The sequence below is a fragment of the Salmo trutta genome, chromosome 4 (genome assembly GCF_901001165.1).
Source record: "Salmo trutta chromosome 4, fSalTru1.1, whole genome shotgun sequence".
In the NCBI taxonomy this organism is placed as follows: domain Eukaryota; kingdom Metazoa; phylum Chordata; class Actinopteri; order Salmoniformes; family Salmonidae; genus Salmo; species Salmo trutta.
Window position 1 is genome coordinate 912063 of NC_042960.1, and position 17275 is coordinate 929337.

The 17275-nt window shown below is 47.6% G+C and overlaps 2 protein-coding genes across 7 annotated transcripts in view; both read right to left on the bottom strand.

The window, feature by feature from the left end:
* Positions 1 to 220: 220 nt before the first annotated feature.
* Positions 221 to 13640, bottom strand: LOC115191570 (uncharacterized). Its single transcript, XM_029749362.1, has 8 exons — positions 13376 to 13640; positions 12235 to 12359; positions 9481 to 10341; positions 9175 to 9266; positions 8662 to 8925; positions 7999 to 8265; positions 7608 to 7866; positions 221 to 1114 (listed from the first exon to the last, which is right to left on the bottom strand). Exons 2-8 carry the CDS (start codon positions 12335 to 12337, stop codon positions 759 to 761), a joined length of 2202 nt encoding a protein of 733 aa, XP_029605222.1. The 5' UTR covers positions 12338 to 12359; positions 13376 to 13640; the 3' UTR covers positions 221 to 758.
* A 293-nt stretch (positions 13641 to 13933) lies between these two features.
* Positions 13934 to 17275, bottom strand: part of LOC115190080 (catenin delta-1) — a 44139-nt gene continuing 40797 nt past the window's right edge. For 5 of the 6 annotated variants that reach the window (XM_029748586.1, XM_029748595.1, XM_029748563.1 and 2 more), the window contains one exon: positions 13934 to 17000. In XM_029748586.1, coding sequence (XP_029604446.1) covers positions 16939 to 17000 — 62 coding nt within the window. In that variant the 3' untranslated portion in view covers positions 13934 to 16938. The remainder of the gene's footprint in view (positions 17001 to 17275) is intronic. The other variant, XM_029748571.1, reaches the window with a different exon arrangement.

A 17275-nucleotide genomic window follows, 5' to 3' on the forward strand; every position in this document is an offset into this window, starting at 1 on the left:
GACAGCTGTGGTCAAGAAAGCCGTTTAATTACAACAAAATTATTATATTTAAATGACAGGCCTTAGAAAGAAGGCCTAATTTACAAAGTTATACAAACAATGAAGCTACAAATAAAGAACTTGTCAAAAGTGGCAGATATAAACATATTTAAGTGCTTCTGATTGGACACTGACTGACTGATTCTGAAGGTACAAAAATAACCAGCATGACCAGGGCCCAGTATTCACCAAGCGTCTCAGAGGAGGCCGTTATTCATTATGACTTAAAAGGAAAAACTGATCCTAGATCTGCACTCGTACTCTGAGAAGCTGTCAATACGGGCCCTGAAATGTAACAAAAGAGTAGCTGCGTTTGCCGAGTCTTTAGTCTAGGGCTCATAAGGCTGAACTGTACAACAAAAACAACAACAAAATCACAATCAACAAAGGTTTTTTTTTTATATAGCGAGACTCACCCTCATTTTGTGAGTTAGTCTCATCAAGTAAGTGTGGTAGGTTGGGGCTGCTCCGATAGTTAACAGTGTGGAGAGGAGGAGCAGGGAGGTTGCTTAGGAACGGTAGCCTTTCTTCTCAAGAACACACTGTTTAGAATCTGTTGCAAATAATAAACGTTTCCAATGAAGAACACACACATGCAAAGCTAGCCTTTATGTCGAAGAATACACATTTGCGTTCTCCAATGGCAACGTTGTATTATTTTTGATTATTTTAATGGATTCTAAATTAACACGTCCCTAAGAGTACACCCTCCCACTTACTCAGTCCATTTCCTCTCCCATCACGTCTATCTCGTCTTCCTCGGTCAGTTCTGTGACGCCTTGCTCAAGCCCCGCCCCCCACACTCTTGGTCGCACGTCCGGCGACCACTCAAGAACGTCCACCTCCACGTCCTCTTCCTCCTCTGGCTCCCAGCTTCCTGTTGACCCTGTGGTGACCCTTCGTGATGTCAGCGTGGAAGGCTCTGTCTCCCGAGGGGTCGGGATACTCACGTCGGCAGCGGTCGCCATTTTGATTTTCTGAGGGAGGTGGATGTGGTTGTGGGTGATGCCTCTGAAGCTGGCCATGGTGGAACTCGCTTGGTCCACTTCTCTGGCGCCGGGAACCTCCTGCCAAGCTACGAATAAAGAAACCCATAGTAAACATTTAAAAGACGTAACATAATTGAGACTATTTAAGCTCAAACTAGATTAAAATATGAAAAACAACTGCCAGTAGCTATCTACTACTACACTGACTGTACAAAACATTAGGAACACCTGCTCTTTCCAAGACAGACTGACCAGGTGAATCCAGGTGAAAGCTATGATCCCTTATTGATGTCACCTGTTAAATCCACTTCAAAATCAGTGTAGATGAAAGGGAGGAGACGGGTGAAAGAAGGATTTTTAAGCCTTGAGACAATTGAGACATGGATTGTGTGTGTGTGCCATTCAGAGGGTGAATGGGCAAGACAATATAAGTGCCTTTGAACGGGGTATGGTAGTATGTGCCAGGTGTACCGGTTTGAATGTGTCAAGAATTGTCAAGCTCAACAGCTTCCCGTGTGTATTAAGAATGGTCCACCGCCCAAAGGACACCCAGCCAACTTCACAACTGTGGGAAGCATTGGAGTCAACATTGGTCTAGCATCCCTGTGGATCGTTTGACACCTTGTAGAGTTCATGCCCTGACAAATTGAGGATGTTCTGAGGGCAAAAAGGGTGCAACTCAATATTAGGAAAGGTGTTCCTAATGTTTTGTACACTCAGTGTACGTTTTCCACAAAATTTAAAATGAATTCAGGTTCAAATTGATTTACCTGCATCAGGAGACATTGTTGGACCCATCTCCTCTACATCTATCTCCTCCTCTTCACCACTCACTTCCTCAGTCCCTGCGTAACCCAACGTCTGATGGACCTCGTCAACCACATCCAACTCCTCGCTGGAGATCTCCATCTCCAAATACCCATCCTCCATTTTCTCCTCCACCTCTTGGATGACCACACTTCTCCTATAGGCCTCCACCACGGATCCTTTTCCTTTTTCGGTCTTCTTGTTTGTCTCTGTAGACGAGTCTGTTTCCCTCTCTCTGTTCTCCTTGGTAACCAGATCTCTTCCTTCCTTGTTGCCTTTGTCGGTCCGTTGAGGATCCACCATTTCCTTTGTCCTTGTCATCGATAACATTGACAAGGTAGCCAGCTCCTCTTGGAGTACGAAAAAGTCTCCTGACGCATCCACGTTTTCCCCGCCTAAAACGTTTTCTGTGTTCTCAAAATGTTCTCTATCCTCAACGTTTTCTCTTTCAGTCTCTTTGTAGATGAGATCTTGATACTCCGTCTCCTGTCCACAAGTGCTGCTATTGTGTCCTCCATCTTTTTCCTCTGGATGGTCGCTCTCCGTTCGGTTGGTCTGATCGTAATATTCAACGGTTGGTCTAATGGCTGACTCTCTTTCTAGAGACTGGGAAGGACTTATGTTTTTGTTCATCAGTCTTGATTCATTTTGACCGCTGTCACTTTCATTGGGTTTCAATAATTTTCTTTCACTTTGTTTCTGTCCTTTAGTTTCACTTTCTTTTTCTTTTGTCTCCTTGCTTTTGGTGGACTTCCTCGTCTTTTGGTGCCTGTGCTTCAGGAGTTCTTGGAACTTCTTGAGAGACACAGTGGGTGCCCGACCCTTGGAGGGGGTCCGCTTGACAGCAGGGGGTCTCAATTGGTCTCTGTCTGATTCAGTCTCTCCAGATCTTTCTGGACTGGAGTTCTGTGGCTGACCAGACGGCTGGGGTTGCAGAATGGTTCCCGTTCCTGAAGAGTTGGAAGGAACTTGCTCTTCATGGGTACTGGGGGAAGTTGTCTGCGAGCTAGGCTTCTGAGCAACTGTTTTAGATTTAGACAGCACAAGTAGTCTCTGGAACAACTCTGCTCTCTCTCCTTTGCCATGTCCCTCCCTGAGCCTGACCCTTTTCCTGTACTTCTTTCGCTTGTCGTCCTTTACCTGTGGTTCCCCTCCTCCTTTTTCCTTTACCTGTGGTTCCCCTCCTCCTTTTTCCTTTACCTGTGGTTCCCCTCCTCCTTTTTCCTTTACCTGTGGTTCCCCTCCTCCTTTTTCCTTTACCTGTGGTTCCCCTCCTCCTTTTCCTTTACCTGTGGTTCCCCTCCTCCTTTCTCCTTTACCTGTGGTTCCCCTCCTCCTTTTTCCTTTACCTGTGGTTCCCCTCCTCCTTTTTCCTTTACCTGTGGTTCCCCTCCTCCTTTTTCCTTTACCTGTGGTTCCCCTCCTCCTTTTCCTTTACCTGTGGTTCCCCTCCTCCTTTTTCCTTTACCTGTGGTTCCCCTCCTCCTTTTTCCTTTACCTGTGGTTCCCCTCCTCCTTTTTCCTTTACCTGTGGTTCCCCTCCTCCTTTTTCCTTTACCTGTGGTTCCCCTCCTCCTTTTTCCTTTACCTGTGGTTCCCCTCCTCCTTTTTCCTTTACCTGTGGTTCTCTTCCATTTTTCTTTCTCTGCGGTTCTCTTCCATTTTTCTTTCTCTTCGGTTCTCCTCCTCCTCTTTCCTTTCTCTTCGGTTCTCCTCTTTCCTTTCTCTTCGGTTCTCCTCTTTCCTGTCCCCGCGGTTCTCCTCTTTCCTGTCCCCGTGGTTCTCCTCTTTCCTGTCCCCGCGGTTCTCCTCCTCCCTGTCCCCGTGGTTCTCCTCTTTCCTGTCCCCGCGGTTCTCCTCCTCCCTTTCCCCGTGGTTCTCCTCCTCCCTTTCCCCGTGGTTCTCCTCTTTCCTTTCCCTGCGGTTCTCCTCCTCCCTTTCCCCGTGGTTCTCCTCTTTCCTTTCCCTGCGGTTCTCCTCCTCCCTTTCCCCGTGGTTCTCCTCCTCCCTTTCCCCGTGGTTCTCCTCTTTCCTTTCCCCGTGGTTCTCCTCCTCCCTTTCCCCGTGGTTCTCCTCTTTCCTTTCCCCGTGGTTCTCCTCCTCCCTTTCCCCGCGGTTCTCCTCCTCCCTTTCCCTGCGGTTCTCCTCCTCCACTTTCCTTTTTGTGCTCAACAGCTTCCGCATCATGGATGCCCGTTGTCATGGCACTGGTGGGAAATAAACCACCAGCCTGGGAAACCTGTTTTTTTCCTGGTCGTATCTTACGGGGTCTACCACGTTTCCGTTTCGGGGGTGGTGTTGGTGGGATTTGGAGCAGTCCAACTGCTTTGACCAGAGCTTGAAACCTGGAGAAGGAGGGACTGGGAGTTTCAGAAGACATGTTCGACTGCTTGTCTTCTTGGTGAAGTTTTACTGGAGAGCAGCTCCTGGTTGTGGTCCAAACGTTAGGAGGGCGTTTCACATCTCGATCCCTGGCTCGGAGCACCCTTACTGGGTTCCCCGTTTCCCTTCCCAGCATCTTTGTTCCTTCTGGAGGTCGGTTGGCTTCCTCACCAAGGCTGGACAAAGACTGTGTGGAGGTGTTGGAAAGGTACCGTCCTAATCTTTCGCTCGCTAAGACATTGTTGGTTGACAGACTGACAGAGCAGAGACTTATTTTCACTTGTCCATTCTCAGTCTTCGTTCCGTCGTTGATTTTCACCCTTTCAGTCCTCACTAAAGGACTATCTTCTATCTTTGTAGAGACGTTGTGTTTCCTCTTTTTCTGAGGAGGCTCTGGGGTCTCACTGTCCTCTGATTGTTCCTGCTCCACTTTCAAACCCTCTGTTCTCCTCACACAGATTCTCTTCCTGTGGTGACTCCAGGTTTCATCCTCCTGTCTCCTCTGGGTCTTTGCATTTGGTTTCTCAATCCTTGGCCCCTGCTCCGGCTCCAAACCCTCCTTTCTCCTCACACGGATTCTCTTCCTGTTACTGTGGGGCTTCCAGGTTTCATCTCCCTCTCTTCTCTTCGCCTTTGGTTTCTCAAGCCTTCGCCCCGTAGTGGTGGTCTCGACCTTCTTCCTTTTCCTCTCCTCCTCGTCCTCTTTTCCGGTCAGTCTTGCGTTGTTGCTAATGCTAGCCTTGTCTTGACCATCAGTCATCTGCTCGGAGTTGTTGTTGGATTCCCACGGCAGACCAAGGCATTTTTTAGATTCACACAGATTTCCTGGGGAGCGTGGAGAATGTATCATGGAGCTCAGTGGAAATTGTAGTCTTCTCGGAGTGTGGCAGAGCCAAGGTGGTAGCTTTGACAGCGGAGGAATTCTATGGAATGGAGTTACAGGATGCCGGAATGGGGATTTAAGGAAGGGTTTCGCCGGAGATGGTGGGGGTGAATTTAAGGGTGAGAGACATTTTGGCAGGCGTAGCTCTTCCCAATGTGGAGGAGGAGATTGGGAAGGCTGGGTTTCACTTCCTCGAGACAGCAGTGAAAGGAGTTCTGGGAAACGTAGTCCTCTCCCGGGAGAGACATCTGGTGGGCATGCTGGGTGTTGTGGTTCAGAAGCATCAGTTTCAGAGGGGGGGAGGAAACCGGGGGTGACAACCATTGGTTCCTCTTCTTGTGGAACTTCCTGATTCGTACTGGCCTGACTCGGACTCTGACTTGGAATGGCCTCTCCATTCACATGACTTGGGGTGGTCCCTCCATTCACCTGACTTGGGGTGGTCCCTCCATTCACCTGACTTGGGGTGGTCCCTCCATTCACCTGACTTGGGGTGGTCCCTCCATTCACCTGACTTGGAGTAGTGTCTCCATTCACCTGACTTGGAGTAGTGTCTCCATTCACCTGACTTGGAGTAGTGTCTCCATTCACCTGACTTGGAGTAGTGTCTCCATTCACCTGACTTGGAGTAGTGTCTCCATTCACTTGACTTGGAGTAGTGTCTCCATTGGTTGACAGACAATCCGCAGAGGACAGATTACAAACATGTTCTCTGTATGTCGACGGAACGCCCGTCTGGGCAGAAAAACCCTTCCAGCACCCTGGATCTGGGTCCTCTTCCCCTGTGTAAAATAGAGAGGCCTGGCTCTGAGGAAGGGACTGGTGGTGGTGGGGAGGCCTTGGTGAAGAGCCTGAGTGGACTGGTATGATGCTGCTGCTGCCACCACATCCAACCACCAGGCTCTTGGAGTTCCGGTTCTGGAGTTCCTGGTTTTGAGAGTTCTGGAACTGTATCAGGAGCTCCTGGTGGTTCTTGGCGTTCTCAGAGGAGCACTGGAGTACACCTGAACAATAGGAGGCCCAGTCAGAGGAGTAATCATTACAGGAGAAGTGGGGGTGAGGATGAAAGAGGGGGGTGAAGGGGTGATAGGTGGAGCATTGGTGAGGGGTCAGAGGTTGTGGGTCCAGGTAAAGGTCAGGGGTAACGGTGCAGGAGGTTGTCGTGGTGACGAAATGGGAGGAGGTGATGGAGTGGAAGGCTTGAGAGAGAAAGACAGAGAGAGAGAAAGACAGAGAGAGAGAGAGAGGTCAGGCTGGTGGTAGCTAAGTGTAGGTGCTAATAGCGATCTATTGTAATGGATGACACTGTGAGATAAGTGCAATGCCGTGAGGAGTTGAGGAAGGGCAGGCATTTAAAATGTACATGACTTATCATACATTGACTAAGTCAGTGTTTCCCAACTCTGGTGAGTTGGGCTGCTGGGGGTACTGGAGGACCAGAGTTGGGCTGCTGGGGGTACTGGAGGACCGGAGTTGGGCTGCTGGGGGTACTGGAGGACCGGAGTTGGGCTGCTGGGGGTACTGGAGGACCGGAGTTGGGCTGCTGGGGGTACTGGAGGACCGGAGTTGGGCTGCTGGGGGTACTGGAGGACCAGAGTTGGGCTGCTGGGGGTACTGGAGGACCAGAGTTGGGCTGCTGGGGGTACTGGAGGACCAGAGTTGGGCTGCTGGGGGTACTGGAGGACCGGAGTTGGGCTGCTGGGGGTACTGGAGGACCAGAGTTGGGCTGCTGGGGGTACTGGAGGACCAGAGTTGGGCTGCTGGGGGTACTGGAGGACCAGAGTTGGGCTGCTGGGGGTATTGGAGGACCAGAGTTGGGCTGCTGGGGGTACTGGAGGACCGGAGTTGGGCTGCTGGGGTTACTGGAAGACCGGAATTGGGCTGCTGGGGTTACTGGAAGACTGGAATTGGGCTGCTGGGGTACTGGAAGACTGGAGTTGGGCTGTTGGGGGTACTGGAAGACTGGAGTTGGGCTGTTGGGGGTACTGGAAGACTGGAGTTGGGCTGTTGGGGGTACTGGAAGACTGGAGTTGGGCTGTTGGGGGTACTGGAAGACTGGAGTTGGGTTGTTGGGGGTACTGGAAGACTGGAGTTGGGCTGCTGGGGGTACTGGAAGACTGGAGTTGGGCTGTTGGGGGTACGGGAAGACTGGAGTTGGGCTGCTGGAAGACTGGAGTTGGGCTACTGGGGGTACTGGAGCACCGGATTTGGGAAACACTGACCTAAGGCGCTAGAAAGCCTTACAACATAGTTAACAAGGAGCCTGGTTCAGATTCAAGGCAGCAGGTAGCCTAGGGTTAAGAGCGCTGGGCCAGTAACCCAAAGGTTGCTGGTTCAAATCCGCAAGCTGACTAGATGGAAAATCTGTTGATGTGCCCTTAAGCAAGGCACTTAACCCTAATTGCTCTGGATAAGAGCATCTGCTAAATGTAAAGATAAAGTCTTCTCAAATGTAGATACAACAGTAGAGAACGGTGGTCAATCACATAACATGTTACAAAACATACCTGTTTCAGTCGACGACGCATCATCACTTCCTGTCGCGTAGCCATGGGAACACACGCAACGAGAAGCCGAGCCAACGGCGCTGTGCATCCCACAATGCCTTGCGTGGACGGGATGATGCGAGCAGGAGCAGGCCGACGGTCTGTCGTGGCTTTGGAGATGGTGGTCGCAGTCCCTATCCAGAACCACAGGGGGCAGTATGTTCAACCCCATCATGATGTCTTCCAGCATCTTCTCAATCTGCTCGTCCGATTCCTCTACCTGCCGGCCAAAACAAGAGAATCACAACGGAAATACGTTGTTAAACGTTTTCTGTGTTAACCTGGATCATTTTCAAATGTGTGGTTGAATTTTTTTAATATTTTTTTTTAATCGTCAAATAAATGAAGATACCGGAGGCTGGGGCAAGGCGAGCTGCGGTTCATGTGCTGGGTGTGGGGTCGGATGGTGGGCGGAGCTGCAGTGGTTGAGGGAGGTTGACTGGGCGGTGGTGGTTTTGGAGGTGGGGTGGGGGCGGGATCGGGGTGGAGGGGGGAGGTGGAGATCTGGTGGAAGGGTGAGGAAAGCTGTGTCGAGGGGAGAGCACCGGGGGAGGGCTAGGGACTGGGGTGGGGGGAGAGGCTGGCGTGGTAGTTGTCTTGTCCTCATGCGATCTGTATTCTGTCACGACAGGAAAAAAGGAGACATTTTAGAACCCTTAGAGAAGACGAGCCGCATGGCTCCGATACATTTATATACCAACGTTTACACACCTATTCTGTCTTCAGCAGGGTTTCATCTGAACAGGGTTTCAAAAGTCATGTTTAGGAAATATATATTTTAACTGTTGTGCTGCTGTTTTGACAGCTCAGATTAACTTGAATAATGGACAGGGTATTCAGAAACCCCTCAATGGCTTACTAACATGGTAATGGATATTCCCTGTATCAAAACTAATGGGCAAAAATGTTCTAGAGTGAAAACGTAGCCCTCAAATTCATCACTTATTTTGCTGACAACAATCAGTCAGAATGGAATTGGAAGTATTAGAACGTTCATCGTTACTGTGCCACTCACCTTCTTCAGAGCAGCGAGGACCAACTGCCTCTGACCAGGTGAGACGGTTCCGTCCCTCTCCCGCCTCTGACCAGGTGAGACGGTTCCGTCCCTCTCCTGCCTCTGACCAGGTGAGACGGTTCCGTCCCTCTCCCGCCTCTGACCAGGTGAGACGGTTCCGTCCATCTCCTGCCTCTGACCAGGTGAGACGGTTCCGTCCATCTCCTGCCTCTGACCAGGTGAGACGGTTCCGTCCATCTCCTGCCCACTGACCAGCTCCCAAACCTGTTAAACAATCAGTCAATCAAATGTATTGATAAAGCAGTTTTTAGATCAAAAGAGTGAGAATAAGGGTTTTTACAGTAACCCGGCCTGGACTCCAGACTGCAAGCAGAGGCACACATTAGCAAAGAAAAACTCAACATCCAAAATGGCACCCGATTCACTACACAGTGCACTACTTTTCACCAGGGTCCAGGTCAAAACTAAGGCACTATTTAGGGAATCGGGTGGCATTTTGGACACCCCACCTACCTGTCCCCTGGTCCTCCTCCTCAGCTTGACCTTGATGGAGATCTGAGTGTTCTCCAGCCTCTGTCCGGTCAGCCACTTCCTCCCAACCACACCTCACAATCACATCACATCTTATTTACAACGCAGTTAAAAATGTCAACACACTTTACAGTACATGACACAGATACAAATAAACAACCTGCTAAATATGAGGTTCATAAAATAACTATAAAACCCCAAAGGATGTGAAAAATAAGTCAAATGGTTGATTCAAGGCCCCAGGGTTTGAAAGATGACTTAAAAACCTCAACTGTCATCCCCTCATACCTCTCCTCTCCAGACACTCCCCTGTTCCTCCTTCCTCTGCTCTCCCAGAGTGTGGTGTCAGCTGCTGCTCCCTCATCTTCTCCATCCTCTCCGTCACACCGTTCTCCGCCACAGAGCATTCTGGGACGGCACTCTTCTCCCGGGGTGTCGTGGGGTGGTCCGAATCGTCACTCGGGGCGACTATGTCACCGCTCAGGACAACAGAGGACGATGAGAGGTTTGTGACCTCCGGTTCGGAGGTCCGAGGGTGGGTTCTAAAGGGAGCTGTTCCACAGCTGACCGTTGCTTTGACGCTGGGTGGGGTGGAACTGGGGGTCATAATCTGGGGACTCTGGGAAGGAGGTGCCGTGTGAGTTGTGTGCTGCTGCCCTTCACTGCTGCTCTGGACTAGTAGGAGGGGTGGAGGTGAGGGTGTGGATGTAGGGAGAGCATCAGGGAGGGGACTGAGGAAAGTCATGTAAATACCTCCATTACAGTCCACAGTCTGTGTCCCCGTCTCCACCAACGCCCCCACGTCCACCTGTGTCTCTCCTCCCTCCGTCTGCACCCCCACGTCTCTAAGACTGCACCTCCTCTCCCCCTCTCCCTCCCTCCCCCGGTCCTTCCACCCCTCCACCAAGCGGCCTATGCCCAGCTTACAGGCAGCGGCCATAACCTCTTCTTGTTCCATGGTGCCCTCTCCCTCCAGCTCTCCGGAGTACAGGAGATCCACCAGCTTCAGCAGGGTCTGGGCCTTCACAGCCTGGAGCTTGAGTGGCCATCTCTGCCCAGCCGGGAGGGGGGATGACTGGTTGGACAAGGCCTTGGACAGGTAGGGGCTCAGGGCAGCCAGGACGCAGCTGTGGGCCGGGACTGACAAACCTGTGGGAAGAGAGAAATGTGACATCATTAGCTACATGTATAATGCAGGTTAGGAAATGTGATGTAGGCTTAATGGGGTTTAGGTTTGAAATAAGGGCATGTGGAAGGAGAGGAAGAATGGCAGTTGGATTTGATTGATCCCTTTACTATCCTCAATCTAAACCTCATTATGTCTCCCTAACTTACATCAATCATTTGGCTACTTTCCATCATGTCATTACTGTCCCTCCCTCCCCCTCTCTCCTCCCCCCCTCTCACCATCAGTCTACAGCAGGGTATCCCAGTAGAGACCAGTGGAGGCTGGTGGGAGGCTAATTGTAATGACTGGAATGGAATGAATGGAACGGACTCCAACATGTGGTTTCCATGTGTTTGATACCGTTCCATTGATTCCAGAGTATGTGAGCGGAGCGGACCCAATGTGACTGGAGCGAGATTCCCAGCGTCTGGAGGGTCGGCCTTCTCGTCCGCTCCACTTTCTCTCCAGTAGCGCTCACTTCACCAGCTCACGCCCCGCCCCGCCCCGCCCCGCCCAGCATGCATTTGTAGTCTACTTGTGTGCTGCTATAGCCCCTTGCTTTAGCTACTGTCATGAAGTTCACTAAATATTGTCATAAAGAAACTGATAAAACACACAGGTGCTAAATCAAGTTGACTTACAAAGATGAAGAGCAAGAGCAGAGAGGGAGAGCGATGACGTTCTGTCCACAACTAAAGAATCATTGTGGAATCTGAAAAGACACATATCCTGAAAGCATGATTGGTGTACTTACTACGAGCACATGCTAACAGAAAGGAACGAGGTGGGTAGCTAATTACGTGTGTCATTGTAGTGAAGTATTTATAAACTACAAATCACTGTTGGGTAAGGGCTTGTAAGTAAGCATTTCGTGGTAAGGTCTACACTTGTTGTATTCGGCGCATGTGACAAATAAAGTTTGATTTGAGTTCTCTTAAAAGTTTAGTTCATTTTCGTTCTATTATCTATACAATAGGCCATAACTGATTTTGGCAGAATAGGCCTGGCATATTCCCACGTTCAAAGAGCTTTCCATTTTGATTGCGTTATTTTGCCTAAAAACCTTTAAGCTTACCTATAGAAAAATGTATAAAACATCTCTGCCCAGCCTGGAAAGAGTGGCCAAAAGGGTGTTTAGCATCCCCAGTGGCTCTGCAAGTGTGAAGAGGATGTTCTCCACTGCTGGTCTGCTCTCCAGGCACCATCGCAAGAGCCTGAAGCCACAGACTGGCCAAACTCAACATTTTCAAAAGGCTCTAATAAGTCAGTTATCATTTCATTTGTATTTAATTCTAAGTAATTCACAGCCGATATGCACAGTTTATGGACTATAATTATTTAATACAATAAAATGTTGATTAAATGCTTTATGTCCATACCAGCCTATTGTGTCACACTCGCAAATGCTTCACAATGTATTTCCTTGAAATAATATAGCCTAATTAATTCATTTCCATTCCTTCTTAGGCTCCCGGCCTGGCTCCTGACCTATTTAGAGTGTTTAGATGACATGTAGCCTATTTGAAATGTTTATTCAAATACTTTTCATTTAAATCCATATGGTTTGGTTTCAATACTTAAAAAACAATTGGTAGGTCCAGGTAGTCACAAAAATAGATGGACGTTGGTTAAATTGTGATTTTAACGAATGGAACGAATTTGGAGCGGCAGTTTTTTTTCTTCCTGTGAGTGCGGAGTGGTTTTTAGCTGAGCGGTAGGAAAGGACATGGCGCGCTGGAACGCTGCGCAACATGAGCGATGAGCGGGATTTTCCAACCGCTCATCTCTGCTCATTCCATCCCCCCTCCTCCCTCAGTCTGTAGTAGGGTATCACAGTAGACTGCAGTCTCTCCATCACTCCCCTCCTCCCTCACCATCAGTCTGTAACAGGGTATCACAGTAGAGACTGTTGTGCTTCTGTCTCTGTAGTTCCTCTAGGAGCCTCAACTCATAGCCAGGCAGACGGTACCTCCACATGCTCCTCTTCTTGGCCTCCACCCTGAGAGAGAGGGAGGGGTGGGTTGGGTAGAATGGAGAGGGGGATAGAGTGGAGGGGAGACAGAGGGAAAATGGATGTGGGGGAAAGGGGGGGGGCAGTGGGTAGCAAGGAGAGAGGGATGGAGTTGTGGGGGTTAGAGGACAGAAAAGAAAGGGATGTAGGGAAAATGGAGGAGAGATTTAAATGACTGCAGATTGATCTGACGGTATACAGCATTGACGAAGTGAAACAATAGTAAAACCTGATTTTCATACATTGTCTCAAAATGTCGTGCTTGGAGAAGACGGCTGAAAAGACAAGGTGTGAAGTTGGTTGTGAGATGCTACGGGCAGCAACATACTCGTTTGGACCAGACAGCATCAGATAGATGGCCTACACGTAGAGAGACAGAGGGGCGCTGTTTCGCTCGCTCGGATGCTTTCTACTGTCAAAAACATTCAGCCTCTTGCGAATTGAAAGAAAATTATGAAACAGAGAAATACGAAAATGTTTATTTAATTTTTTCTTGGTACATTTTTTGGGTAATCCTGGCTTCCCTTGGCATCCATAAATACACACCACTGGGGTGAGTGGCTAGTACTTTACATTTGGGACTCCGTGAAAACCTGCCAATTGTCATGTATTAGTGAACACATTCGTCCCATGACTAGAAGAAAAAGGTTCAGCCAGTCGTGTCACTTGTTAGTCAGTGCTTTCGTTAGAAAAGACAGCTTGTTCCGTTGGAACGCTCGCAAGAGCCATGCAATTCAAAGCGTGTTGTGGACGACCTCCACTTATCAATAAGACACACTGACAATAGGCCTACAAACACACAAATGTTCATGTGTTGCATTAGTGCACATTAATTTAGTTTTCAAATAACTGCAAGTGTGGTACAGCTTTCTATCTAATTAGTTTCATTTGTATACTTTTCAGCACACTCGTGCTGGGGGAGGAACTGGAAACGAAAGTCTGGTGACGTTAGCTAAATGTGTTAGCTAACGTTAGCTGGACGGCTAGCTAATGCACATGCTTACCTTTTCGATGCCAGTCAGGGCTTTTTCTTGTCTATTGGCTTGCTTTGTCAAAAATCAGTATATCGCCAACCAATTTGTTTCAAATAGTTAATGTTGACATATTCCCTAGTTGATCGATTCCCACAACGTGGCCAAATGCACGGACTGACGTCACACTTCAGAAAGGAATTCTCAACGTCAAAATCGCGAGGGGCGATCGTGCGTGCGCATGCGTAGTTAACGTGGGAAAAGCCGAGATGGGATCAACTGCATAATCGAATCATGGGGTCATTTCGGCTCGTCGTTGATCATCGACTTCTGTTGTTCCGCAGCCAGCGGCAGAGCCATTTGATGTGATCAGTTGCAAACCTGTTGGAAAGTATTCTGTTGACTTTAGCCAATCAGAGGCGTGCCTTACTTCACCCATTGATTTCAGCGTCTCAACACTGCATGACACCGTATGATGACTTATGTTTGTGTTTATGAAGAGTACAACTGTACAGCGAGAACAACTAACATTTACTATAACACATGCATTTCTCAAATCACACAGAGCTAGAGAGAAAAAGTCAAGGCCAGTGTTGAAAAAAAGCACTTTTTAATTATAAACCGTATTGCTTGTTACATATTCCATTCATGAGAGAAATGTGCAACATTAAGAGCCAAGGCATAGAATTAGAGATGGTTTTCACCCAGAATCACATTTTAGATCAGCGTTCCAATAATAAACTGATGACAGAAATTGAGAGTTGGACTGTCTCCTAAATGGCCCCCTATCCCCTATATAGTTAACTACTTTCACCCATAGCCATATCGGGCCATTTAGTAGTGTACTATATTGGAAATAGGGGACCATTTGGAACGTAATATTGATTTTACATTGCGTTTTGCTTGTTTTATCTTTACTTAAAATATATAAACCATAAATGTTTCTCAATTAAAAAATAAACCGATTGCATATGTGTTCACCCACAATACCTGCAAGACGAATAAACCCAAATCATAAAATATAAAAAGAAAAATACATAAAACCATTACAATTAACAAATATTTATCTTGTATATAGTTACATTTGCTTTTTTTTATTATTTTTTAAAATAGCATCTAGAATCAATCTGGTCTTTGCACTCATTCAAATCTTGCTAATTTAATTTTATGCTCCGCCCCTCTTTAGTCCCACATTCCCATTGGATTCCACTCCCACAATTTCCTGTATCAGTTCTAGGTCTATATCTGGTTACAAGACAACTATTTACATTTTTCTGAGACTGACCATTTGTAGTGTTGGATTGGCATGAAAATAATCAAAGGAACCAAGAACCGCTTTTACCCCTAGTGCTTTAATCTACTCAGAAAATATCTACATCTTACTCTGCACTGAGAATAATAATGCTGTCTACGGTACTAAAGGAACTCTGTCTGGGGGAAAACAACCAGCTAAATGTGTCCTCTCCCCTCTTAGTGTTCTGTGGTCTCCATGGACACCAGCCAGGCCAGCAGGGTAGATGGACACCCAGGCGTAGGTTCAGTAGGCTGGAACACTCCAGTCTGATGTGGAATGTATGGCACTAGAATGGTTCTCTCTGTTCCATATGCAGAGCATCAATCATATCAACTCTATACATTCCATTGTGTTATTATGCGGAACACAAAAAAAAAACTGTTCTAAACATTCCATTTGGATGCAATGTTCTGGAATGTTGCTGCTAGTGAATGATATCCCCAGGGCAAACCCCCATCTCACCTTAAAAACACCAATCAACAAACGAGGCACTCCAGTTAGCCATAAGCCACACAGACGTAGTTGAAGGCGATCACATATTTACACATTCATATATATATAGAGAGATTTGCAGATTGAAAGAATTGCAGTCACTGGATCAACAATCAAATCTGTGGTTTCTCCCATAGCTTCAGGAGAACCATTAGAACCAGAGGGAGTTGAGAAAGGGGGTATAACAATGACGCTAAAGAGCCACACAGATAGAAATGTATTGAAGAGAGCCGAAACGGTTCACTGGTCTATTATACACGGCTGAAAATCATAGAAATATACTCTACAGAACAGACTATCAACAATGTTCTGTGACGCAAGACCTATGTGTAAAATGTTAGGGGTCGTCAAGCTACTTACTTTCCCACAATCCTTTGCCACAACACTGCCCAATGGCACACCAGTGCCTGTCTGACATCACCCAATGATGTCATATACACTATAACATCACAACAGATGGCTCTAAGAGAAGTAGTGTTCAGAAAGACTCTGTAGTAGAAAGTTACTGCAGTAGTGGTGTGTAGTTTGGCACGTGTTCATCAGTGTAGTCAGAACCACAACTCAGCAATCACACTTCAAACAAAGACCAAAGCAACACCGGCAGTAGATCAACAAACATGGATTCTTTGTTGGGAAACCGAAGTTTAGTGGTAATTAGTTATCACAAAAAAAAAAAAACATTGACCGGAAATCTTCACAATCACTTCTAGAAATGCAGTTTTAACCATTCCAGTAAAAAAGGGGATTTGTCAGTTTAAGTTCAGTTACAGTTTGAATCCCATTCCAACAGTTCCCTTTTGATTAGCTTTGCTACTGTGGTGGTGAACGTTCCCAGTTCCCAGATGAAGTCACAACTGTCCCTATTGTGGTGGGAGGAGTTAGTAAATTAGAAGTGGTTTATGTCATAGTAGTGTGGACAGGTAGAAGAGGGATGTCAGGAGGATGTCAGTCATAGTAGTGTGGACAGGTAGAAGAGGGATGTCAGGAGGATGTCAGTCATAGTAGTGTGGACAGGTAGAAGAGGGATGTCAGGAGGATGTCAGTCATAGTAGTGTGGACAGGTAGAAGAGGGATGTCAGGAGGATGTCAGTCATAGTAGTGTGGACAGGTAGAAGAGGGATGTCAGGAGGATGTCAGTCATAGTAGTGTGGACAGGTAGAAGAGGGATGTCAGGAGGATGTCAGTCATAGTAGTGTGGACAGGTAGAAGAAGGATGTCAGGAGGATGTCAGTCATAGTAGTGTGGACAGGTAGAAGAGGGATGTCAGGAGGATGTCAGTCATAGTAGTGTGGACAGGTAGAAGAGGGATGTCAGGAGGATGTCAGTCATAGTAGTGTGGACAGGTAGAAGAGGGATGTCAGGAGGAGGTCAGTCATAGTAGTGTGGACAGGTAGAAGAGGGATGTCAGTCATAGTAGTGTGGACAGGTAGAAGAGGGATGTCAGTCATAGTAGTGTGGACAGGTAGAAGAGGGATGTCAGGAGGATGTCAGGAGTCCATAGTGTTCCTTTAGTGGCTAAAAGTCTGTCTGAATAGAGGAATGAGGGAGAGCTAGGGAGGGAGAGATAGGGAGGTGAGGAAGGCTGAAGGTCATGCAAGTGGCTTATGTCACAGAACCCGAGAGATAAGAGGGAAAGAAGATTAAGAAATTGAAAGATAGAGAGAGGAAAAAGAGAAAGAGAGAGGAAAAAGAGAAAGATGAGAGAGGAAAAAGAGAAAGATGAGAGAGGAAAAAGAGAAAGAAAAGAGAGAGAAGGAGAGCGAGTCCAGTCCTAGTGGAGTCAGTGGTCCCTCAGTGAGTGTCCAGAGGTTCAGCAGGGGCAGTAGGCCGGTAGAGGCTGCTCTCTTCTAGTGATGCACACTATCAGTTTCTCTGTGGGAACACCAGGACAGAGAGAGAGACAGAGACAGACAGAGACAGAGAGAGACAGAGAGAAGGGTTACTACCATGTGCAATATTTGTTGTAAGAGTGCAACTCATAAACCAGCCGTATAAACTTAAATGATTGAGAGGACACAGAGCCTGATAGTGAAGACAATATCGGTCACAGCCTAAACATTACCAATCAATACATGAGACACACAGACAACATGAACACATAGCCTAAACATTACCAATCAATACATGAGACACACAGACAACATGAA

Bases quoted from the DNA above. Each gene is read 5' to 3' on its own strand.
- LOC115191570 (XM_029749362.1), bottom strand. From the start codon at position 12,337: ATGTGGAGGTACCGTCTGCCTGGCTATGAGTTGAGGCTCCTAGAGGAA. The intron at 10,342-12,234 runs GTGAGGGAGGAG...CTCTTCCCACAG, and splicing joins TACCCTGTTACAGACTGATG to GTTTGTCAGTCCCGGCCCAC. The intron at 8,266-8,661 runs GTGAGTGGCACA...CTGTCGTGACAG, and splicing joins TCCTCGCTGCTCTGAAGAAG to AATACAGATCGCATGAGGAC.